The sequence below is a fragment of the Canis lupus genome, chromosome 2 (genome assembly GCF_003254725.2).
Source record: "Canis lupus dingo isolate Sandy chromosome 2, ASM325472v2, whole genome shotgun sequence".
NCBI classification, from domain to species: Eukaryota; Metazoa; Chordata; class Mammalia; order Carnivora; family Canidae; genus Canis; species Canis lupus.
The window spans coordinates 11,845,329-11,870,765 of NC_064244.1; the positions used below are offsets into that span (position 1 = coordinate 11,845,329).

The 25,437-nt window shown below is 34.2% G+C and overlaps 1 protein-coding gene across 1 annotated transcript in view; it reads right to left on the minus strand.

Annotated features, from left to right (window-relative positions):
• The window catches only part of MALRD1 (MAM and LDL receptor class A domain containing 1), a 649,658-nt gene that overhangs the window by 210,161 nt on the left and 414,060 nt on the right, over positions 1-25,437 (minus strand). Inside the window, 1 exon segment of the mRNA XM_049096644.1 lies at positions 24,195-24,374. Coding sequence (XP_048952601.1) covers positions 24,195-24,374 — 180 coding nt within the window.

Sequence of the window (25,437 nt, forward strand, 5' to 3'; positions counted from 1 at the left end):
GAACCCAAAGAGAAAGACACCAAGACATATTATAATTAAAATAGTAAAAATTAATAATAAAGAGAAGATATTGAAAGCAAGAGAAAAGCAACATGCTGTATAAAAGGGAGCCATTATAACTCTATCAGAAGGTTTCTCAGCAGGAAATTTATACAACAGAAGGGCATGCATAGCATAATATATTCAAAGTTCTGAAAGGGAAGAACTCCCAACCAAGAATTCTCTACCTGGCAAGTCTGTCATTCAGAATTGAAGAAGAGATTAAGAGTTTTCCAGGAAGCAGAAGCTAAAGGAGTTCATCACCACTGAACCCAACCATACCAAAAATGTAAAGGATGCTTTTCTAAGCTAAAAAGAAAAGGTACTAATTACTAGTAAGAAAACATATGAGAGTTAAAAATCTAACTGGAAAGGACAAGTAATCAAGGTAGTGAGTGGATCAACAACTTATAAAACAAATATGAAGGGTGAAAGACAAAAGTAGTAAAATAAAACTACCGCAATGAGTTAAGGGATAAATAAAATAAAAAATATGTTAAATGTGTTATCAAAAATATAAAAATGCAGGGGAGAGGAGTACAAATATAAAACTTTGGGATACGTTCAAAATTAACTTACTGTCAACTTAAAGGAGACAGTTATATACGTGTTATATGTGAACCAGACAATAACCACAAAGAAGAAAGCTTATAGTTAAGAACACAAAAGTAAAAGACAAAGGAATCTAAATATAAAGAAAACAAACACAAAGTAACAAACCAAGAAAGGAAGCGAGAAGGACAACAATAACAGTGAGGAAACAATTAACAAGATGACAGTAAGTACATACCTATTAATAATGACTTTAAGTGTAAAGGAACTACTCTTCAATCAAAAGACATAAGATGGCTAAATGGATAAGAAAAACAAGACTCTTCTATAGGCTGCCTTATCCAAACCTCAATGAGATATCACCTCACACTTATCAGAATGGCTATTATCAAAAACACAAGAAATAAGTGTTGGTGAGGATGTGGAACCCTGGAACCCTCCTGCACTGTTGGTGGGAATGCAAACTGGTTCAGCCACTGTGGAAATCAGTATAAAATTTTCCTCAAAAAGTTCTCAAAAGTAGATTAGATATCATGTGATCCAGCAATTCCACTTATGGGTATTTATACAAAGAAAACAAAAACGCTAATTGGAAAATATATATACATGCCCGTGTTTCCTGCAGCATTATTTACAATAGCCAAGTTATGGAAGTAACCCTAAGTGTCCATTGAGAAAAATGTTAAAGAAGATGTGATATACAAAAGAATATTTTTCAACTGTAAAAAAAAAAAGAATGAAATCTTACCATTTGCAACAACACAGATACACTTTAAAGGCATTGTGTTAAGTGAATAAATCAGAAATAGACAAGTACCATATGCTTTCACTTATGTGTAGAATCTAAAAAAAGTAAACAAACGAAATAGAAAGATACAGAGGACAAACTAGTGGTTGCCAGAGGGGAGAGGGTCAGGGGACAGTTGGGATAGGTAAAGGAGATTAAGAGTTACAAACTTCCAAAAAAAAAAAAAAAAGAGTTACAAACTTCCAGTTATAAAATAAGTAATTTATGGGCATGCAACGTACAGCCTATGGAATATAGTCAATAACATTGTAATAATTTTTTATACTAATAGGTAATAACCAGACCTCTCCAGGCGATCATTTCATAATATGCAAAAATATTGAATCACTATGCTATATACCCAAGACTAATATAATATTCCATGTCAATTATAATTCAATAAAAAGTCTGATCTGAAAAATTTGTATTCTGAGATACATACATGCAATCAGATGCAAAAGGTATGCTACCATTGAGCAATAATTCAATATCAATGTTGTTGTAAAGTGTAGTTTTGATTATACATCACAACCACAGTAGTGGATACATTCATTGAACATCAAATATTTAACATTTATTGAACATAACACTTAATACTATTTTATGTAATTAATTCTTAGCACAACCCTCTGAGTTAAAGAATGCAAGCTCCATTTTACTGAAGGATGGTAAAGGGAGTTTCATAGAAATGTCTACCTAACCAGTCACTGACAGGCTGGGACTTTGAATTTAGGTATATTTACAACCAAAACTTATGTTTTTATCCTCACCTTTATTCCCAAGAGTTTTTCACTGATACTAATGAGTTCTGCTTTTATAATGAAATACAGATTCTATTTTAGTGAGATCTATTTTCATTGGCTCAAATCATGAAATAATTTTCTTTTTTAGGAAAACAAAATGAGTAACAGTTCCTAGCATACATATTTGTGACTCTTAAACTACTCCTGTAATAAAGGAGTTAATTTAGGGAAATACCAGGAAAGCAAAACTATTTGTTTAGGAAACATTTAGTAAAAAACTGCACAATTTTCCATATTCTATATGCTATATTTTTATTCTATGTATTTTTATTCTATATTGCTTGCCTACAGTCACATGACAATAAATTTTCACTAAAGTGATGTATCTGGAACAAATGTAATCTTTGTGTCTTAAGGTGACGAGTGAATTACATGAAGATGGAAAAAAGTATTTCATTTAGAAATTAACTTATTTTTTCTTTCCTTTGAATTTGCTTTAGTTATATGTGTAGAAACACACAAAATAAAATGAAGTGAATTTTTCAAGAGAAATAACTTTTTAAAACATAACTAATTTTTTTAATAACATTGGACAATTTACCATATAGGAGGATAGATCTGTCACTCTCATTTCTTGGACCAAACCACTTTGTGAGTAGGATTTAGTCAATGGTGACTAGTTGTGTCTTCATTTATGATGAGTCAATGAAAACTCAGAGGGACTAAGTATTAAGTTCAAGGTTGTAAGTAAGTGGATGAGCTAGGACTAGAACTCAAGTGATTAAAAATTAAGCTTAGAATGTTACACAATCAGTTTTGTTTCTGTCTTTCTATAGAGGAAAATCAGATGTTAATAATTTAAATTACATTGCCAGGTCTTTTCCTGATTTAGTAATTCTTTTTTTCTTTTCTTTTTTTTTTAATTTATTTTTTATTGGTGTTCAATTTACTAACATACAGAATAATCCCCAGTGCCTGTCACCCATTCACTCCCCCGCCCTCCTCCCCTTCTACCACCCCTAGTTCGTTTCCCAGAGTTAGCAGTCTTTATGTTCTGTCTCCCTTTCTGATATTTCCCACACATTTCTTCTCCCTTCCCTTATATTCCCTTTCACTATTATTTATATTCCCCAAATGAATGAGAACATATAATGTTTGTCCTTCTCCGACTGACTTACTTCACTCAGCATAATACCCTCCAGTTCCATCCACGTTGAAGCAAATGGTGGGTATTTGTCATTTCTAATAGCTGAGTAATATTCCATTGTATACATAAACCACATCTTCTTTATCCATTCATCTTTCGTTGGACACCGAGGCTCCTTCCACAGTTTGGCTATCGTGGCCATTGCTGCTAGAAACATCGGGGTGCAGGTGTCCCGGCGTTTCATTGCATTTGTATCTTTGGGGTAAATCCCCAACAGTGCAATTGCTGGGTCGTAGGGCAGGTCTATTTTTAACTCTTTGAGGAACCTCCACACAGTTTTCCAGAGTGGCTGCACCAGTTCACATTCCCACCAACAGTGTAAGACGGTTCCCTTTTCTCCGCATCTTCTCCAACATTTGTTGTTTCCTGCCTTGTTAATTTGCCCCATTCTCACCGGTGTGAGGTGGTATCTCATTGTGGTTTTGATTTGTATTTCCCTGATGGCAAGTGATGCAGAGCATTTTCTCATATGCATGTTGGCCATGTCTATGTCTTCGTCTGTGAGATTTCTGTTCATGTCTTTTGCCCATTTCATGATTGGATTGTTTGTTTCTTTGGTGTTAAGTTTAAGAAGTTCTTTATAGATCTTGGAAACTAGCCCTTTATCTGATATGTCATTTGCAAATATCTTCTCCCATTCTGTAGGTTGTCTTTTAGTTTTGTTGACTGTATCCTTTGGTGTGCAAAAGCTTCTTATCTTGATGAAGTCCCAATAGTTCATTTTTGCTTTTGTTTCTTTTGCCTTCGTGGATGTATCTTGCAAGAAGTTACTATGGCCGAGTTCAAAAAAGGTGTTGCCTGTGTTCTTCTCTAGGATTTTGATGGAATCTTGTCTCACATTTAGATCTTTCATCCATTTTGAGTTTATCTTTGTGTATGGTGAAAGAGAGTGGTCTAGTTTCATTCTTCTGCATGTGGATGTCCAATTTTCCCAGCACCATTTATTGAAGAGACTGTCTTTCTTCCAATGGATAGTCTTTCCTCCTTTATCGAATATTAGTTCACCATAAAGTTCAGGGTCAACTTCTGGATTCTCTATTCTGTTCCACTGATCTATGTGTCTGTTTTTATGCCAGTACCACACTGTCTTGATGACCACAGCTTTGTAGTACAACCTGAAATCTGGCATTGTGATGCCCCCAGATATGGTTTTCTTCAGAGAGTTAGAACAAATTATTTTAAGATTTGTGTGGAATCAGAAAAGACCCCGAATAGCCAGGGGAATTTTAAAAAAGTAATTCTTTTTTTCAAAAAATTTTACTCATTTTTGGTAAGATGTCTCCTTTTACTTATATTTACTTACCTTTTACTCATTTACATCCAGTATTAAATTTCTTGTGAAATGTAAGTGTATTGCTTTTCAGATCATCTAAGATTTAAAACAAAAAATGAAACAAGTTCTCAGAGGTAGAACAAAGCTGTATTACATAAAAAGTCAACTTGTTTTTACAAATATATTTAATTGTACCTGTTTTTCTGGTTACTTGTTTTCTGATCAGGTTAATTATGGATGAGTTATATGTAGATTTTAATGCTCGAAAAATAATTTGAGAGGGGTTTTTCAGTGTACCTGTGTTTGACAGTTTGTTTTCATAGGTAAAAGTCTGTCTAACCTCATCAGGAAACAAAAGACTTTTGCATCTTTTCAGTCAGCCATTTGAATAAATGCAGGAACACCTGCTACCTGAAGAGTATTAACCTGTTTTGGAACTACTCCATCTGTAATAAACTGTTGATATTTTAATCAAGATGACTGTATGCTGTAGGGAATTTTGATATATTTGACTGAAGGCATTCAGGGCTGTTACACTGTTATGATAGAAAAAATAATATATTCAAGCCAGAAGTGGAGAAAAATAATGTATTTCAGGAGAGTCCTCCTGATTATAGCAACCTAGTTATGCTGAAAGACCATTACTAAATTAGTTCATTGTTTTATCTTGCTTAGTGGTTCAGAGAATTTTAGAGCAGATGGGGTCGCCTGTAATTTGTTTAATCTAAACTATTCATTTTGAGATAAAGGGGCTAAGATTATGAGGTTATATTTCTTGCCCCAGCTCACATGGTATTTTAAGAAAAAGAATATGAATCCAGTTTTTTTCTGACTTCTAATTTAGAGCTCTGATATTTGTCTACCTAGAAATTCTATCTGAAGATCATATTCAGTATGGAAATACAGATTTTGTTCAATAGGCTGTGAAAAATGTCAAATCAACAAACGAAAGGCCAGATCCCTTTGCCTACTTAGAAGACTGGTTGTTCTGGGTCTGCTTTTACCCTGAAGCTAGTGAACAGTGAACCTCAGTTTTGTTAAGGGTTAATCAACAAAGCGAACATTCTCCATCCTTCCGAACTCACCACTATGCCACCCCTTACACATATGCTCACCACAGTCTTACTCTGAGAAGATTTACAACTAATTGCTAACACTACAGGTGTCTAACTATTGGAGTGTATCAGAAACATTTTCGGATTTAGGCGTATTTTGATCTGTCCAGCCAACCAAACATCTGATACTATTTTAGTCATCTTGGCATTTTATTCATTATTTCAGAGAAAGGAATATAGAAAACATGGATAGAGAAGATACATAGAATCAGGATATAGAAAATCAATTTTTTCAAAGACTGCCTTGTAGATTTTAGATTGTAAATCGATTAAACTAAGTCTTTAGTGCCAGAACTTCACTTGCTTTTCCAGAATTGCTTCAGCATGTTAGCAATTCAATTTACATAATTTTGGCTATATTATATTATTGACCTGGACCAAATTGAGAGAGAAAACAGTTTGATTTTGGCATTTTAAGCTATAGCACACAAGTAGCAACACCTTTAGAGTTTTATTAAATTAGTTGTCACAGGCTCACAGTGCCCTGATTTATATAAAATCAATGTTCCTTTTTATCATCTTGGGGAGCGTGGCAGTATTTGTTCAAGGCATATTTTTGACTGAGATGTTTCTAAAGTTCTTTCTCCCCCCCTGCCATGATTTACCTCTTTCAGATGTCTTGAATGCTACCCACTATGGCTTCTGAGAAGCTGGTGCCTCTGGAGTCCCTTGTGTCATGAAGAGAGAATTTCTATTAAGATACTAACAATTTTAATTGATTCCAGTAGTTTCTCTTTTAAGAGAATGATATGGCCAATTCTAAAGAATATAATTTTCATGCCATTTCTGCTATTTTGCTTTCATTTCTTGTCCCACAACTGTTGCTACTCTTGTGATCGATTCCTGGTTACAAACTGATTCCTTTTTTCCTGTGTGATGTGCTAATTCTTTTGCACTTATTAACTCTCTTAATCTTCAGAATAAATTTACAAGATATTGATATTTTATCCTAATTTTTCAGGCCACAAAATTGAGACTCAAGTTATATAAATTGTAAATAGTATAATCAGCATTAAAAACCAATTCTAACTCCAAAATCCATCCTCTAAACCATTGCATTCAATTTCTGTTTTTAGAATTTAAAACATTTAAATTAAAACATTTAAAACATTCTCATAGCCAGGAAACAGTGTATTAGTGATGATCAGTGCTTTCCAGGGGCTCTGATCCACATATGTTAGAGAAGGGAAGTGATTACTTTGTGTTTAGCAACTATTATAGTTTTGTTTGTTTTCTAACTTAGCTTGTCAACAGCTGGCAACAGTAATTATATTTATCTAAATCATTCTGCCTCACATCTAACTTAATTCAAAAATTTCAAAATCATATTTAATAGCATTTTAAAGTTGGTGAGGAAAGAATGAATTAGAAACCATGTAATTTGATTTTTGTAAGAGCAAAGCTAACTAGATACAATCTCTTAATTATATTATTTTTTGTTCAAATACGAAATCTTTAAAACCATTGCAAACATCTATTCTTTGGGAGTCTTCCTCTCTCTTGGCTTTTTAAACTGGGTCAATAACAATTTTTCCCTCTGAAGACAGAGACATTGTAAATTAAAAGCAGAATTCTTCACAGCAGTTCTTTTTTTAAAAAATATTTTTTATTTTTATCTTTAGAGAGAGACAGAGTGCACACATGTCGGGGGACAGGGAGAGGGAAGGGATCTCCAGAAGACTCCATGCTGAGCATAGAGTCACATGTAGGGCTTGATCCCAAGACCCTGAGATCATGACCTGAGTAGAAACCAAGAGTTGGACACTTAACCAACTGAGCCACCCAGGCTCACAGCAACCAGTGGTTCTTAATCATGTGTGTTATGTGTCTCTGTGTGTCACAGATCTCTTTGGCAGTCTGATGAACTTCTTAATAATACTGTTTTAAATATATGAAACAAAATACTAGCATTACAAAGGAAACAATACCAATTATTAAAATAGTTTTTAAATCCCAAAATTTGATTTAGTAAATGTATATTAAGTGACAAGGTCTGAAGGAGAATGGAATAAACATAAATGACTGATAAGCATAAATGACATTCTTGAGATATTTTCAGCTCTGTAAAGTGATATTATTTTTATTTTTGGTGAGAGAGTCACAGGTACTACTATTACCATGATGTATTGCTTGCATTCATTAAAGATTAAAGAAAACACCAAAGTTTAGTTGAGTTTACCAAAAATAAAGATGTATTTCCCTCATCCATGTTACAGTCCCTTGAAAACCAGTATCTTATATATAAGAAGCCTTGAAAAGTTTTATTGTGTTCAGCATTTACATTTATTTTTTAAGAAAAATCAGTGTGCCTTCAGTTTCCAGTAACTGAAGCACAGACACTGAAGAGGGCATTCCATCTGAACCAAGGTCAGAACAGGTGAATTGTACATAGACGTAGGTGACACCACAGCAAAGAACTGGTTCAGCAGGCTAGGTATCAGGTTCACAGCCAGGTACAAGTAGCCATTTACAGACTTCTGCTGGGGGATTAATATATTGAGATTTTTTACCCAGATTATGAGTTGTTTTTTTCAAAAGTCGGAAGTAGCTGTAGCTATTGATTCTCTGTAATATAAAATAGGGGAGAAGGCAGAGAAGAGAAACTGTTGTAATTTACCTAGTTTAAGATGTCTTTAGCTAGTTGCTTCACAGGTTTACTGTTCATTTGTTTACAGAAAAGTCAGGTGCAATTGTGTACAGAGTTGCGTCTTGTAGGAATCCCATGTGCCAGTTAATTTCACTTGTTTGTTTCCTGCCAATGTTCGCTTTTTAACTGTTTCAAACAAATTTTTCATGGGAAAACAGTCCTTTGTTCTCTCACTAGATTTCACTTTTTTTTAAAGGACATTGCCTGAAAAATCATAATAGTCTTCAGCACATGGTGGTAAATTTTTGGAATTCACAGGTTCTCATCAGTTAATTTTTAATGCCTGCTCTGTTAATTTTCTATGCAGCCTGTAACATAGGCTTCTATCAATATAAGTTGGAATTGCTTATCTGTGGGTTGATTATTCTAACCAAAATCACATCTCTGACTCAGAGGCTGCTACAAGATTGGCAATATGTGTTTACTAATTATAGATCGCAGAGTCCAAGTAGGGAGAAAACCCCTGTAATTCACCCTCATATGCATTATCAAAATAAACAAAATTCTAGTAATGTTAGTAATCTTTGCTCTATAAGAGATGAATATATCACATGTTCCTATTTGTACTCTTTGGTGAATTTCAGCTAAAACAAATGTTTAAAACCTATTATTTAACAATGAAGAAATATTTAGGCCCAAATTCACATTTTCCAGATGAGTGCATCTCTTCACATCTTCTAAAGAGGCCAGGAATATTTTCTATTAATGTATGAATTGTTTCAACAAAGGCCCTCGGCGAGTTCTGCTGGGATTCCGCTTCTGTGGATAGCATTATGTGACACATAAATAAAAAAAAAAAAATTGGGGCACTTTAGGGTATACTGTGCACTAATTTATACAGTCTCTTGCTAACTAACCATTTCTTTATTGGACTACAACTTTCCTTTGCAAATACTGAGTTCTGTCTCAGTCCCTACTCTGCCCAGGCCTTACTTCTAATTCATGCACTCAAACAAATCTTTGCTGAGCTTCTACTAAATACACTCCTAGCTGACATGAAGCTTGTGAGTTTGAAGTGGAATTGACTGTTTGCAAAAGGCAGCAGTATGCCAGTCAGTCTTTCTACCAGAAGCGGCCAAGGCTCTCCCATTAGTCCTTGGGTGTTCTTCAATATTTAATCGTCCTCTTTCTGAAATTATCCTCTTTCTGAGAAGTGACTTATGACTTCCTGTGCTGTATTCTTGGAATGGAACCTCTCCAAGCCTGCATCCTCACTGAGTGGCATTGTATCCCATACCCCTGGGGCTTTTTTCATGGTCCTACTACCCTGCTGGATGACTCTGTGTATAAAGTTCTGTTTTCCAATGACTAGGAAGCTTTAATTATGAACAGAGACTGCATCTGCCTTGTTTACTGTCCTATTTCTAGCTGTAGCAGAGTGCCTAGCATATAGTAGTTACTTTAATTGCATGAGTTGAAAGGACAAGCAGTGCATAATTACATGCCAGTTACCTACAAAAAGCATTTAATATTCTAGGAATTCAAAAGCTATAACATGTTTATGTACTGAAAGTGCTGGGAGGAAATAAGAAAAAAATGAACTGGATTTTGAGAGTTAAGGATTTGGATAAATAGAGGAAAGAAGAGAAGGTATTTCAAATGAGAAAACAGAAACATAGGGAAGCATAAGATGTATTCAAAAAACCTTGAATTTACCAATTATCAGTAACTAAAGATATAAGATTAAGGAAAGTAATAAAGTAAGCATTAATTTAACTCTTCAGTTTATATCTGATACTGCAAAGTAACTGTTATTCAACACAATATTGCTTACATTTATTTTTATAGTTGTCAGTTGTTTCTGATGTCTTATCTTTACCTTTTGTCCTTTTTGGGGGGAATACTCTATTTTATCCATGCATTTAATTTTTACTGAAGTATAAATGATATACAAGATAATATTAAGGTATATATCATAGTGATTTGATATTTTTACATGTTACAAAATGATCCCCATGATAAATCTGCTTGTCATCTCCCACTATGTGAAGTTAATACAATACTATTGACTATATTCTTTATGCAGTACATTACATCCCCATGACTTATTTCTTTTATAACTGGAAGTTTGTGCCGTTTAATCCACTTCACCACATTTACCTGTTTCCCCCATCAACTCATATCCTCTCTGGTAGCCTATAGTTTGTTTCTTGTACCTATGAGTCTGTTTCTGTTTTGTTTTGTTTTTTTAGAGTTCACATATAACTGAAATTATAAAGTTTTTCTCTTCTTCTGTCTGACATATTTCACTTAGTGTAATAGCACTGATCTAAGTCCATCCATGTTGTTGCAAATGGAAAGATGTCATTCATTTTTATGGTTGAGCAATATTCTGTTGTATATACCTACCACATCTTCTTTCTTCATTCATCTATCACTGGACCATTAGGCTGCTTCCACATCTTGGCTGTTGTAAATAATGCTGCAATAAACCTAGGGTGCATATATTCCTTCAAATTGGTGTGTTCATTTTCTTTGGATAAATAAGTGAAATTGCTGGATCATATAATAATTCTAAATTTAATTTTTTGAAGAACCTCTATAATGTTTTCCATAGTGGTTGCACCAATATACATTCCTCCCAACAGTGCATTGGAATTCCCTTTTCTAAGCAGACTCACCAACACTTGCTGTTTTTGTCTTTTTGAAAGTTAATCTGGCTGGAGTGATTTGCATTTTTCCCTGTTGTTGAGTGACTTTGAGCACCTTTTCATATGCCTGTTAGCTATGTTTGTCTTCTTTGGGAAGATGTCTATTGAAATTCTCTACTCATTTTTAAATCAGATTGCTTTTTAAATATTAAGCTGTATAAATTCTTTCTGTATTTTGGATGTTAACTCCTTATTGAATATATGATGTGCAAATATCTCCCACCATTTGGTAGGCTGCCTTTTTGTTTTGTTGATGGTTTCCTTCACTGTGCAAAAAGATTTTTACTTTGATATAATTTCATTTGTTTGTGTTAACCTTCGTTCTCCTTCCTTAAGGAGACTAGTCCAAAAAATGTTGCTAAGATGAATGTCACAAGTTTATTGCCTGCGTTTTCTTCTAGGGGTTTTATGGTTTCAGGTCCTACATTCAGGTCTTTAGTCCATTTTGAATTTATTTTTTGTATATGGTAGTAAGATAGTGGTTAAATTTCATTCTTGTGGCTGTCCAATTTTCCCAAAATTATTGATTGAAGAGAATGTCTTCTCTATTGTGTGTTTTTGCTTCCTTTGTCATAGATTAATTGACCATATATATGTGGATTTATTTCCAGGGTCTCTATTTCATTGACCTATGTGTTTTTTTTTTAATTTTTATTTATTTATTTATGATAGTCACACAGAGAGAGAGAGAGAGAGAGGCAGAGACACAGGCAGAGGGAGAAGCAGGCTCCATGCACCGGGAGCCGGACGTGGGATTCGATCCCGGGTCTCCAGGATCACGCCCTGGGCCAAAGGCAGGCGCTAAACCGCTGCGCCACCCAGGGATCCCCGACCTATGTGTTTTTGTGTCAGTACCATACTGTTTTGATTACTATAGTTTGAAATTAGGGACCACTATGCCTCCAGCTTTGTTCTGTGCCAAGATTATTTTGGCTATTTTGAATCTTTCATGGTTTCATACAAATTTTAAGGATTCTTTGTTCTAGTTATGTGCAGAATGTCATCAGTACATTGATGGGAATTGCATTGAATCTGTAGATTCCTTTGAGTAGTATAGACATTGTAACTATTAATTCTTCCAATCCATAGCACAGTATATCTTTCCATTTCCTTGTGTTGTTTTCAGTTTCTTTTTTCAGCATTTTATAGTTTTCAGAATACAAGTCTTTCACCTCCTTGATTAAATTTATCCCTAAGCTTTTAATTTTGATGCAGTTGTAAATGAGATTGCATAATTTCTTTTTCTCATAGTTACTAGTATAGAGAAGAAACACAATGAATTTCTCTGTATGCTAATTTTGTATCCTATAACTTTATGAAATTCCCTTATTAGCTCTAATAGTTTTTTTTTTTTTTAGTCTTTAGGGCTTTCTATATATAGTGTAATGCCATCTGCAAATAGTGACAGTTTTACTTCATTTTCAATTTAGCTTTTTTTTTAAATTATCTAATTGCTATGGCTAGGACTTTTAATACCATATTGAATAAAAGTGACAAGGTTGGGCATCCTTGTCTTGTTTCTGATCTTTGAGGAAAAACCTTCAGTTTTCACCACTGAGTATAATGTTAACTGTGGATTTGACATATATGACCTTTATTATGTTGAGATATGTTCCTTTATACACACTTTGTTGAGACTTTTTTTTATCATAAATGGAAGTTGAATTTTATTATATGCTTTTTCTACACCTGTTGAGAAAAATCATATGATTTTTATTCTTCATTTTGTTGATGTGGGTACATCATGTTGATTTGTGAGTGTTGAACCATTCTTCCATCCCTGAAATAAATCCCATTTGATTATAATGTATGCTTCTTTTAATGTGTGTTGAATTAGGTTTGCTAATATTTTGTTGAGGGTTTTTATATCTGTGTTCATCAGAGACTCTGGCATGTGATTTTCTTTTTGTGTGATGTTTTTGGATTTGATATCAGGGCAGTGCTAGCCATTTAAAATGAATTTGGAAGTGTTCCTTTCTCTTCGGTTCTTTTTAGGGGGAGAGGAATAATTTGAGAGGTATAGGACTTTGACTATTTGGTATAACCATCAGTGAAGCTGTCCAGTCCTGGACTTTTGTTTTGGGGGAGTTTTTATTCCTAATTCATTTTCATTATTCATCATTGACCACTAAGATCTTCTTTAAAAAAATATTTTTAAAGATTTTATTTATTTGACAGAGAGAGAGAGCACAAACAGAGGGAGCAGCAGAGGGAGAGAAAAAGCAGGCTCCCTGCTGAGAAGGGAACTGGATATTGAGTTCAATACAAGGACCCTGGAATCCTGACCTGAGCTGAAAGCAAATGTTTAATTGACTGAGCCACCCAAGCATCTGTATAATTGACCTACTAAGGTCTTCTGTATCTTCATGATTCAGTGTTGGAAGATTGTGCATTTTTAGGAATTTATCCTTTTTTTCTAGGTTTTCCATTTTGGTTGTGTATAATTGTTTGTGGCCATCTCTTATAGTGTTTTTGTATTTTGTGGTGTCACTTGTAACTTATCCTCTTTCATTTCTGATTTTATTTGTGCCCTCTTTCTCTTTTGATGATTATGGCTAGTTTATAGGCTTTGTTTATCCTTTCAAAGAACCAGCTATTGATTTTATTGATCTTTTCTATTGTGCATATTGTTTTGTTTGCTTGCTTGTTTCTTTTTTGTTGTTGTTTTGTTTTGGTGGGGTTTTTATTTTAAGTCTCTAGTTCATTTACTTCTGCTATGATCTCTATTATTCCCTTCCTTCTACTAACTTTGGGCTTCCTTCAGTATTCTTTTCTCTTTTTTTGTTCCTTTAGGTGTAAAGTTAAATTGTTGGGATTTTCTTGTGTGAGGTACATCTGTATTGCTAATGGGTTTCTCTTTTAGAACAGTTCTTGCTGCATGCCCCAGATTTTGGAAAGTTGTATTTCCATTTTCATGCTTCTCAAAATATTTTTGATTTCTTGCTTGATTTCTTTGTTGACTCATTGGTTTTTTCGTAGCATGTTGTTTAGCCTTTACATTTTTGCCTTTTCACTTTTTTCTTCACATGATCTATCCTAGAAAATGCTCTCTGTGCATTTAAGAATTTTTATTATTCTTCTTTTTGATGCAATGTTCTCTATATATCTATTAAATCAATCTGGTCCAATATGTCATTTAAGTCCGTTGTTTCCTTATGGATTTTCTGTCTGGATGATCTATCTGTTGATGTAAATAGGGTATTAAAGTTGTCTACTATTATGCCATTACTGTCAATTTCTCCCCTTATGGCTATTAATATTTGCTTTATATATTAGATGCTCCTATGCTGAGTACATAAATATTTCTGAATTCTGAGTCTTCTTTCTTTTTAAGATTTTATTTATTTATTCATGAGATACACACAGAGAGAGAGGCAGAGACACACAGGCAAGGCAAGACGCAGGCTCCATGCAGGGAGCCCAATGTGAGACTCAATCCTGGAACTCAATCCTGGGATTCCAGGATCCTGTCCTGGGCTGAAGGCAGGCGCTTACCCACTGAGCCACCCAGGCGTCCCCAAGTCTTCTTTAATTGACTTCTTTATTATAATGTAATGTTCTTCTTTGCATTTTGTTACAGTCTTTGTTTTAAAGTCTATTTTGTATCGGTGAGTGTCGCTACTCCAGCACTCTTTTCTTTTGTTTTGTTTTTTGTTTTTTGGTTTGGTTTTGTTTTGTTTTACTCTGTTCATTTGCACTTGCACAGACTATCATTTTCTGTCCTTTCACTTTTAGAATATATGTGTTTTAGATCTGAAGTGAATCTCTTATAGACGGCATATAGATGGGTCTTATTTTTGATTGTTTGTTTTTATCCACACTTAATGTTTTTTGATTGGAGCATTTACATTTAAAGTAATTATTGATTGGTATGTATTAATAGGTATTGCCATTTGGATTTTTTTGTTTTTGTTTTGTTTTGTTTTGTTTGTAGTTCTTCTCTGTTCCTGTTTTCTTCTCAAGGTCTTTTCCTTTGTGGTTTGATGGTTTTCTTTAGTGTTATATTTGGGTTTTTCCTCTAGTTTGTATGTGTGTGTGTGTGTGTGTGTGTATCTAGTGTGTTTGGTTTGGTTTGTAGTTACCATAAGGTGCATATATATCAACTTGTATTTAGGGCATCTATTTAATTTGATAGTCACTTAAGTTCACACACACTCCAAAAGTATTACCTTTTTACTCCCCTTCATGTTTTATGTTTTTGCTGTCATATTTTATCTTTTTATATTTTGTATCCTTTCACTACATTATTAACTTTACCTATTTATTATAGTTGATTTTACTAATTTTGTGTTTTAATCTCAATACTACCTTTTTAAGTAACTGATCCACTGTTTTTACTATAGATTTGCCTTTACCAGTAAACATATTTTAATACAATTTTTTTAAAGGTATTTATTCATTCATGAGAGAGAGAGAGACAGAGACAGACATAGGCAGAGGGAGAAGCGGGCTCTTCTCTGGCTCTCAGGTCGCCTGATGTGGGACTCATTCTTGGACTCAAGGATCATGCCCTGAGCTGAAGACAGATGCTCAACACTTAGCTACCCAGGCGTCCCTTTACTATACTTTCTTATTTCTAGTTATGGCATTTACTTTTCCACTTGAAGAAGACTCTTTAAAATTTCTTGTAAAGCCTGATTAATAGTGATGAACTTCTTTAGTTTTCTTTATCTAGGAAAGTTTATTTCTTCTTGAGATCTGAATGACAACCTTCCTGGGTGCAGTATTTCTGGTTGTCTTTCCATTTCACTACTTTAAGTATATCCTGACACTGCCTTCAGACCTATAAAGCCTATGCTGAAAAATCAACTAATAGCATATGGGGTTTCCCATATATGTGACTATTTGTTTTTTCTTGCTTCCTTTAGGATTCTCTGTTTAATTTTTGCCATCTTAATTATGCTATGTATGGTTCAGGATACTCATGCTTCCTGGACTTGGATGTCCTTTTCCTTCCACAGGTTAGGGAGGTTTTCAGCCATTATTTCTTCAAATATGTTTTATACCCCTTCTCCCTTCCTCTCCTTTCTCCTTCTGGGATTCCTATGACATGAATGCTACTATGCTTAATGTTGCTTCAGAGCTCATTTTACTGTCCTCATTCTTAAATTTATTTTTTCTATTTGCTGTTTTGACTGGATAACATGATTCCCTCTGGTATATTTCCATTTTAGTTATTGTATTTTTCAGCTTCGAGGGGTTCTTTCATGAATTTTCTAAGTCTTTGTTCAAGTTCTCACTGTGTTCTTTTATTCCTTTCCTGAGTTTAGTGAGCATTTTTATAACCATTAATTTGAACTCTGTTAGGAAAATTACTTATTTCATGTTCATTATATCTTTTTTTCCCTAGATTTTTTTTGCAACTTCTTTTGTTTGCAGCTTAGGTTTTTTTTTTTTTTCTTTTTTTTCTCCTCATTTGTTTGATTTTCCAGTTTAGTTTCTATGAATTAGGTGGAATAGCTTTACCTCTCCCACACTTGAAGGAGTGGCATTGGGTAGGAGCATCCTCTGGTAAATTGTGTGTTCCTGGGGGCTTTGGTAGGTGAGCTGTGTCATTGTCACTTGATAGGATACCTGGAGCTGGACCAAGTGTAGGCTCTGGGATTCCTGCGTATGCTGTGCCAGGACCACCTTAGTAGGATGACTGGAGCTGCCTAGGACACACTTTGCTGGGTCTGCCTTTGGAGATAGCTAGAGCTGATACAAATGTGGTCTGGTGAGAGAGTCTCATAGCTGTACTGGGGCCATGTTTGCAAGATAGTTAAAAATGGTGTGAGTACTATCTGGGGTAGCTTGGTCACTTCACATGAGGATCACAATGGTAAGATGGCTGGCTTGGATGCAGGCTGGGGTGGAGGGCTGTAGAACACATACTGTCTGAGCCAACTGTAGCTTTAACTTAACTTTATAACCACATTTCTTGAGTAATTTATAATGTATTTACAATAAATAAATTGTAATGCATCAAATTATAATTGGAAATTAGCAAACTGTAAACACTAGTTATAGCAGTGTAATCAAATTAAAAATAATTCAAATTGCTACTGAAAAGCAAAACACTTGAAAATTAAGTTCTTAAAGATTATTTTCAATGAATTTAACTTTTAAATTTTCCTTGACGTTGGAAAACAAATTTCAACTGAGCTGTTATATATTCATTCAGGCATTATTGATATTTTATTTTCAGTAATTGGCATGATGGTTTGTGTAACTTCTGTAGAATTAAATTAAAAATATATATAAATTTTCTCATAGCTTAAATTATGCACAAAATATCTTAAGATCAAATATAAGCAGTATTGATAGAGACAGCTAATTGCAGCCAAATATACACAATGTCCACCTTTAATGATACGACTTTAATATTGAGCATTTATTTATTGCAGAGCAGCATTATTTATAATAGCCAAGATATGGAAGCAACTCCCATCCCCATTGATAGATGAATGGATAAAGAAGCTCTGGGTTTTGTGTGTGTGTGATATAGATATCTATAGATATATATACATAGCCACAGAAAAGGAATGAGATTTTCCCATTTGCAACAACATGGATGGACCGAGAGTGAATTATACTAAGTGAATAGGTCAGAAAGAGACAAAAACCATATGATTTCACTTATATATGGAACCTAAAAAACAGAACGAAATAAAACAAACTAACAAAGAAAACTGAACTCATTAATAGAGCAAATTGGTGGTTGCCATGGGAGAAGTGGGCAGAGGTTTGAGTGAAATAGATAAAAGGAATTAAGAGGTACAACTTTCCAGTTATAAAAGAAGTCATGGAGATGAAAAGTACAGCATAGGGAATATAGTCAATAATATTGTAATAACATTATATGGTGACAGATGGTAACAGCACTTACTATGATGAGCTTTGTGTATATTTAGAGTTGTAAAAAATCAGTATGTATTAAACCCCAAACTAATAAAACATTGTATGTCATTAGCCTTTAAGTGAGGTAAGAGAGAGGGGAAAGGCTTCGGTCTGTTAGGTTTCTGGAAGATTCAGTCATGGGCCAACTGTCACAGATGTCACCTCAGCATCAAGACCTAGTGCTCATACCCACCTTTTCCCAAATAGGTCTGAAATATTCTAAAATCTGTGTGCTACTCAACCTAATATCCATATGAGTTTTATATCCACCTTTATCCTAATTTTTAACATTGTGTGCTTGCCTGCCTAATTTCCTGTCTTCTTGCCTTCATTTTTAAAATATCAACTTTAGGATAGCGTTTTGTTGTTTTGGTTAAAACTGCTGCCATAGAGAAGTCTTAGATTAATCTCTAACCACAGAAGTCTAATGTATGTTTGGGGTGTGATGATACATAGTGCTGTCTTGGAGAGATTTGCACAGATTTGTGATAGAATCTGTGCAAATAGGTTTGATGGAAATCTATTAGATGATGGAAATCTCTTTTGCATGGGATAGTCCTTGTATAACTGTCCCCATGTAATTATCAGTAGCTCCCATTCACTCTCAAAAGTATCCCTGTTGGGGGATCCCTGGGTGGCGCAGCGGTTTGGCGCCTGCCTTTGGCCCAGGGCACGATCCTGGAGACCCAGGATCGAATCCCACATTGGGCTCCCGGTGCATGGAGCCTGCTTCTCCCTCTGCCTGTGTCTCTGCCTCTCTCTCTCTCTGTGACTATCATAAATAAATAAAAATTAAAAAAAAAAAAGTATCCCTGTTGGGATGGTAAAGCATATGATTACCCTAAGTATGTTATTACCTAGTAAATCAGTGAAATGTTTAGATTTAAGAAAAACACTTCGTTAGAAAAAATAAGATTCTCAGTATTCTCAGTATAGGAGGAACAGTATATTAATACATAATAATAGAAATTTGGAAAGTGGAAGATTTGGGGTAAATGTTGATGGGAGTTGAAGAAGAATTACCTATGCAATCTAGATAGATTGTTCATTCTATGCAGAGCCACTGCTTTAGTGGCCCTAAACTAAAACCTCTATCATGTTGTAGTTGGTATCAATCCCTTAATAATTGAAAAAAAAAATAGAAAGATGGTTAAAGTGGATTTGGCTGAAATACTATTATTTTTATTAATTAAACCATCTATTTATGAATTTACTTTATAGGTCAGACCATACATATCAAATTTCCATGAATTATACATTGTGAAGACTTTGATATGGGTTCAAATACTGGTAAATTTTATTTTTCACTAACTGTGTGCTATTTACTGTATTTTCTAGATGATCATTGTGCATTGCTTTGTCCTCTTTTATGTTAACCTGGTAGTGACAAGAAAGCGTACTTAGTTCTTCAGTTTTGTGAGCTGAGGGATCATTATTCTGAGTGCTAGCCCATGCTAGACATAGAGACTTGAGGTTAAAAAGAAGGGTAAAATAATATTTTCTGTGAATTCATGGATTTCTTTTCACCAGCATTCAAGAGCCCTAAGGATTTTAGGGGTCATATTTTTAATGAGTTATCTTGACTCTTTTTTAACTTCAGTGGGGGTCATTCAGCAAATAAAATCTCACCAAAGTTAGAGGTGCCTATGGTTCATGAATGACAGAATAGTGAGAAAATTCTTTAAGTTACAGGAGGAAGACTTAATGGGGGGGTGGTCATTGAAATTACTGTTGAGAGAATCTTTAAATTATAAGGTAGAATGTTAATAACTGTCTTAGTTTCCTTAGAACTGGAGCTAATGTTTCCTTGTAGTCAAAAGAATATATATATATATATATATATATATATATATATATATACTATATATACACAAACACATAAAAAGTAGAAAATAAAACTTTAAACAAGCTAAGCCTTTACAAAACAATTTTGTTCCTTTTGAGGTTGATTTTCTTTTCTTTCAATAAATGTTGAAGAGAAGGTATATTAAGAAAAAAGTCACAATTACAGGAAAATTTTTTTCTTTTTCATTTTCCTCCTACATTTGAGCACAAAATATGTTTGGACCATAGATATGAACTTTTTTGCAATTTGCTTTGTTCACTTAGATGTGGAGAGATTGTGAGAAGTTTACAGATATTCAGTTAGTAGTGATTTTAGAGTGCATTTATGCTTTTTTATTACTATTCTGTCCATGCAGTAATATATTTCATTAGGAAAAACTCATATGATACTTTTAAACAGATATTTCAGTATTTTAAATGGATTCAGAAACATGATCAATGGATGTTCAAGAAAAAGTAACAAAATAATAGATATTATTTTGACCAAGAAAGAATGAATTGAAATTAAATATAAAGAGAAATCAACAAACACCAATTGAAGGATACTGTTTAAAAAAGGTCTATATTTTTCAAAGAAGTCAATGTCAAAGAAGGCAAAGAAAGGCTGGGAAATTGCTGTACATTTAAGAACTGAAAACAAACTTAAAAACTAAATGCAGTGATCCTTGATTAGATCCTGAACCAGGCAAAAACCAAAAATATATAAAGGACAATTGATAAAGTCTGAATGGGGCCTATAAATTGAATAATACTACTGTATCAATGTTAATTAAATGTACATGTAAGCGAACATCTTCTATTTTAGGAAACAATGAATTATTTAGACATAAAAGGGTGAGATGGTATCTGCAATGTGCTCTGAAATGATTGGGAAGTAAAATTTATATAAAACAAATGGATAAACTGATAATAATCTGCAAATCTTTATGGAGTACAAATTCTGTATAGTCATTATAATATTTCTGTGAATGGAAACTATCACAAAATCTTTAAAAAATATAAAATTTTAACAGTTAAAAAAAATCCTCCAATGGCATCCCATCTTACTCGGAGTTAAAAGCCAAAGTCCTTAAAAGGGCACACAATCTTGACTCCATTTTCTCTGTCTTATCATTGCCTTCCAGCCAAAGACTACCAGGCACTCTGTAGTTGAATAAAGTTGGGTTTATTACTTGTTGCAGTGATGAAGAACACATACCATGGGGAACCATTGGACAGTTCAGTGAGAAAGTATAAAAAATGGCTTAATAGGATTAGGGCTTTGCATAGGTTATTTTCCAGAGGGTCATAGAAAGTGGAGTTTTGATCCAGATTGGATGACATCAAGAAACAGGTATAATTATGCAATTGGCTATCTGAATGTTTCCTACCTAACAAAGGGAAGACTATAATAGGCTGAAGTTATAATTGGTTGAAAACACACCTATGAGTCCAGATAGGGGGATGTTTGGTCATTTCTTTGGCCAAGGAAATGTTCATATTTTTTCTGTGTTCAGTCAGATTACATAGTGATCTTGTTTTTATCTTGATCCATGGTTCCAGAGTGGCTTTCTCCGATGTTGATGCTCTGTGAAATTGTTTATGTTCAACAGGGGAACCACCAGTTCATAGCAATACCGAGGCCTAAATGAAATAGTACCAGGCCAGGGCCCAGACACCAGGGGCTGCTTTTCTTTTTCTTACTTTGCAATTCTATTTATGTGGCAAAAGAGTTCAATGGAGCAGCCAATCCTACTAAGGAAACTAAGGAAAATAAGGATAGAAAATCCTATGTTTCTTCTCGGTTTTTTTGCAGTAGATAAAAAAATTTTAAAATTTTAAAAAATGGTAGACCAGTTGCTTTGGGAAATCCTGAAACATTTATATTTGTTACTTTTTAAGTGTCTTGATCTCTCCCCTTAGTAATTTGCAGCAAAAACTTGAAAATGTGGACAGCTGGGTGGCTCAGTGGTTAAGCATCTGCCTTTGGCTCAGGGTGTGATCCTGGGGTCCCAGGATCAAGTCCCACCTTGGGCTCCCTGCAGGGAGCTTGCTTCTCCTTCTGCCTATGATTCTGCCTCCCTGTGGGTCTCTCATGAATAAATAAATAAAATCTTTTTAAAAAAACTTGAAAATGTGAAGGTGCTGTGGCATCTACTTTACTGTTAGTACAAAAGGAGGTAACGTGGAAAGATATTCCATAAAATAGATGACAGTAACCTTAGGGAATGGACAAAGAAAACAGATGAATTGTGATTTGCATTAAAAAAAACAAGGAAAACATGGAAGGAAATCTAGGCAGAGCAGAAGCCCCTAAGGAGAAAGGCCAACTGGTTTACTATTGCAGGGTGGCTGAGGCTCTCATTCAAAAAACAGTAGTTTCTGTATTTATGTTTCTTGGGCCCTCAGCTTATCCCTCAAATGAGAACTGCCAAGTGGCTCAAATACTGTTCCAGCAGCTTCCATCTTCTTAATTCCAAATAGTTGCAGTTCAAATATTCAAAGAATACTTTCTACAGCCTTGATCAGCATGGTATAAATTTACGCTAAATTGTTTCTTGTAAAATAAATAATAAAATAAAATAAAAAATAAAAAAATAGTTTCTCGTATTCATTCAAAAAGATATTTCCAAAAAGAATGGTTTATTCCTCAGTTTTTTAATTACTCAATTTTAATACTTAATAGTTAAAAAATGCTATGCTAACATTACATGCTAACATTCAATTAGTTCTAACCCTATACTAGAAAAGCTCTCAAACAATAAATCTAAAGGTACCTTTTAAAAATAAATATTCCTTCATGATTCTGACATGAAGGAAATTGCTAGTAGTTTAGTGGTGAACAATTTGTATACTCTGAATTTCTAGTGTATCATATTTAAAAAGGTAATGAGCTTGATCATTAAAATCATCATTTTCTGAAGTTTCAAATTCAACTATCAGGGATAACATATGGACAGGCCAGTGAATTATTTCTGCTGTCAGGAAATGTAAAATGTAATAATATTTTATTGTTTTTCACTGTACGTGATAGAGGCTTTGAGTATTTAAGGAGAATTGGTTCTAAGACATCACAAATGGAGCCACTTACGTAAGACAGAACTAGAGCTGGAAGTATGACCTAAGGATAAATCTCAAGATCAAAACCGCTTCAGGAAAATTATATTTTGTACTTTTATGCAGTCAAATCTGTCAATCTTCCTTTGATGGTTTTTGACAATCCAATATTAAATAAAAATTTCCCATATTTTTTCTAGTACTGTATGATTGCTGTATAATTTCATTTCTAAAAAAATTAAATATTTTAAACCTTTGAAATTTACTTTGGCATATAGAAAAATGATAGTATTTTTAAGTGAGGAAGAGGAATACGTACATACAACATGCACATGTACTGGTGTGTGTCTGTTTTCAGATTTATTTATCCATTTTGGAGAGGGAGCGAGAGAGCATGGGCAAGAGGAACAGAGGGAATGGGAGACAGAAACTCAAGGAAACTCTGCACAGAGCACAGAGCCCAATGCGGGGCTTGATCCATGACCCTGAGATCATGACCTGAGCTGAAATCAAGAGCTGCTTAACCGACTGTGCCATCCAGGTGCCCCCATGCTAGTGTATTTAATGCATGTCTCCACAAAGGTACATAAGAAATTAGCAGTTCCTCTGGAAACAGAACATAAGGACAGAAGTCAGAAGAAAATATTTTTAATCTAGCCCATTTTTTATAATACTATGTGTATTTAAATAAATGTTTGCTTTATGTAAAAATAACATACTAAGGCCTCTACCTAAGATAAAGAAAAGGTTCCAGTAGTAAAGTTATAGGGGGGAATCCAAAACAGGTTAAACCTCCTCTGAGGAGTATTAACCTGGACAGAGGGAAAAGAATGTTGACAGTTTTCTGTACACCATGGTTTATGACAAATAGAAGACTGAACATTCTCCACTCCAGGTGGCTATGGAGGAAATGGTGAAATTAAGGAAGAACTAAGATCCAGTTTAGAATAGTAAATGTAAGGATTGAAATGCTCTACAAAATATCTGAGATCTATACTATATTATAGTCAAGTATGAACTACAAAAAGGTAGAATAGGGAAGGTAGGCAGTCGCAAAAGAATTCAGAAGAAATCCAGTACTCATCATCAATCTCTGCTTCTTCATTTCCCATATTTCAATAAACCACTAACGCTGTCCATTTTACTTTCTAAGTATTTCTTGAATCACTCACTTTTCAAGGGACATTCATGTCTCTCCTTGACTAATAAAACAGCTTCCTAAATGATGATTCTGTGTCCATATCAATCCTCCTGAAATTCATTTGTACATTGTAAACAGAATAATGTTTTCGAAATGCAAACCGGATCACTACGCTAGTTGAAAGTCATTAAATGGCTCCCTATCAGAGTTAAGGTAAAGAGCAAATTTGTTAATAGTGTAATGGACACAGGTTCAACTCAAAATGTGTGCACTACTCACCTTTCCAGCCTCATCTTCTGTCATCGTCCCCATCCCTCTCAACTCCCCACCACAAAAATCTACAAGCATTCGTGCAGTCCCTCTAACCACAGATACTTCACATATGCTGAGCAACTTGCCTCTAGAAATCTTTGGAAATCTTGCAGATTTCAGCTCAATATCAACTTTCTGCAAAAAGTCCTGATTGGTCAGGAGTAGTCTTGATTACAGCCTCTTGATGTACTAGGCAGCTCTTCTTCACAGAAATTAAAAACATTCATTGTACTTTTCTACATAGTTATGTGCATAATGATTCTTTCCACTGCTATTTAGAACCCATGGAGGATAAAAACTGCCATGTATTCATAGAATGCTCACTGTGCACTTTTCTGGGTAAACAAAAAATAAATGAATGAACAAATGAATGAATGAACTGAAGAGAGCAAGGAGGAAGGGAACATAACAATGAACAAATGAGAGCCCTCCAGGAGATGGCTCACTAGAAGATGAGTTGGCATTTTGTTGACAAAAATGACAAGGATAGAGCTACATTTGGATTGCTGAACTTTGACATGTCAAGACTGAGGGTATCCAAGAAAGAGAGTCAATCACCTCTGACCTATTTACTATGATGAAAATGACAAACATTTCTGAGTTTCTTTCTTCTGTTCTAGATAGTAACCTTGGGTAGTCAATTTGTTCAAAATATACATTTCTGACACTTTCAGCAAAGATTTCCCTATTATGTCTATAGACAGATTTCTAGAGTTACAATCCCAATTTAATACTATCTTTGTATAATTTGATCTATAACAAAGATATTTCCATTTGTAAACCTTATCGACCTGATAAAAACAAATTCTTTGTAATGAAGCTAAATAATTATCTAATTCAAAGGGGAAAAGGAAACCAAGTGATCTAAGCTAAATTTTATTAATAGGAAGCAAAATAAACTCTAAGTATTTGTATGCCTAAACACTATTCCAGTTATGCTTAAAATTAAGGGGACAAATTATGTTTGGATTTGTTTCAATGTATATATTTTCTACTTCATATATATCTTTAATAATGAATAGAGTACAAAATCTTTTGAAACAGGAATAGCATATGGGCTCTCTTTCCTTAAAATATATATCATCAAATGAGGTAAAATTGTTCTCCAGTATCTGTGTGTGTGTGTATATGCATGCATGCATGTCTGTATACACACACATACAAAGGAAGGATGTGAAAGAATGAAATCTTACATTTGTGACTTAAGACT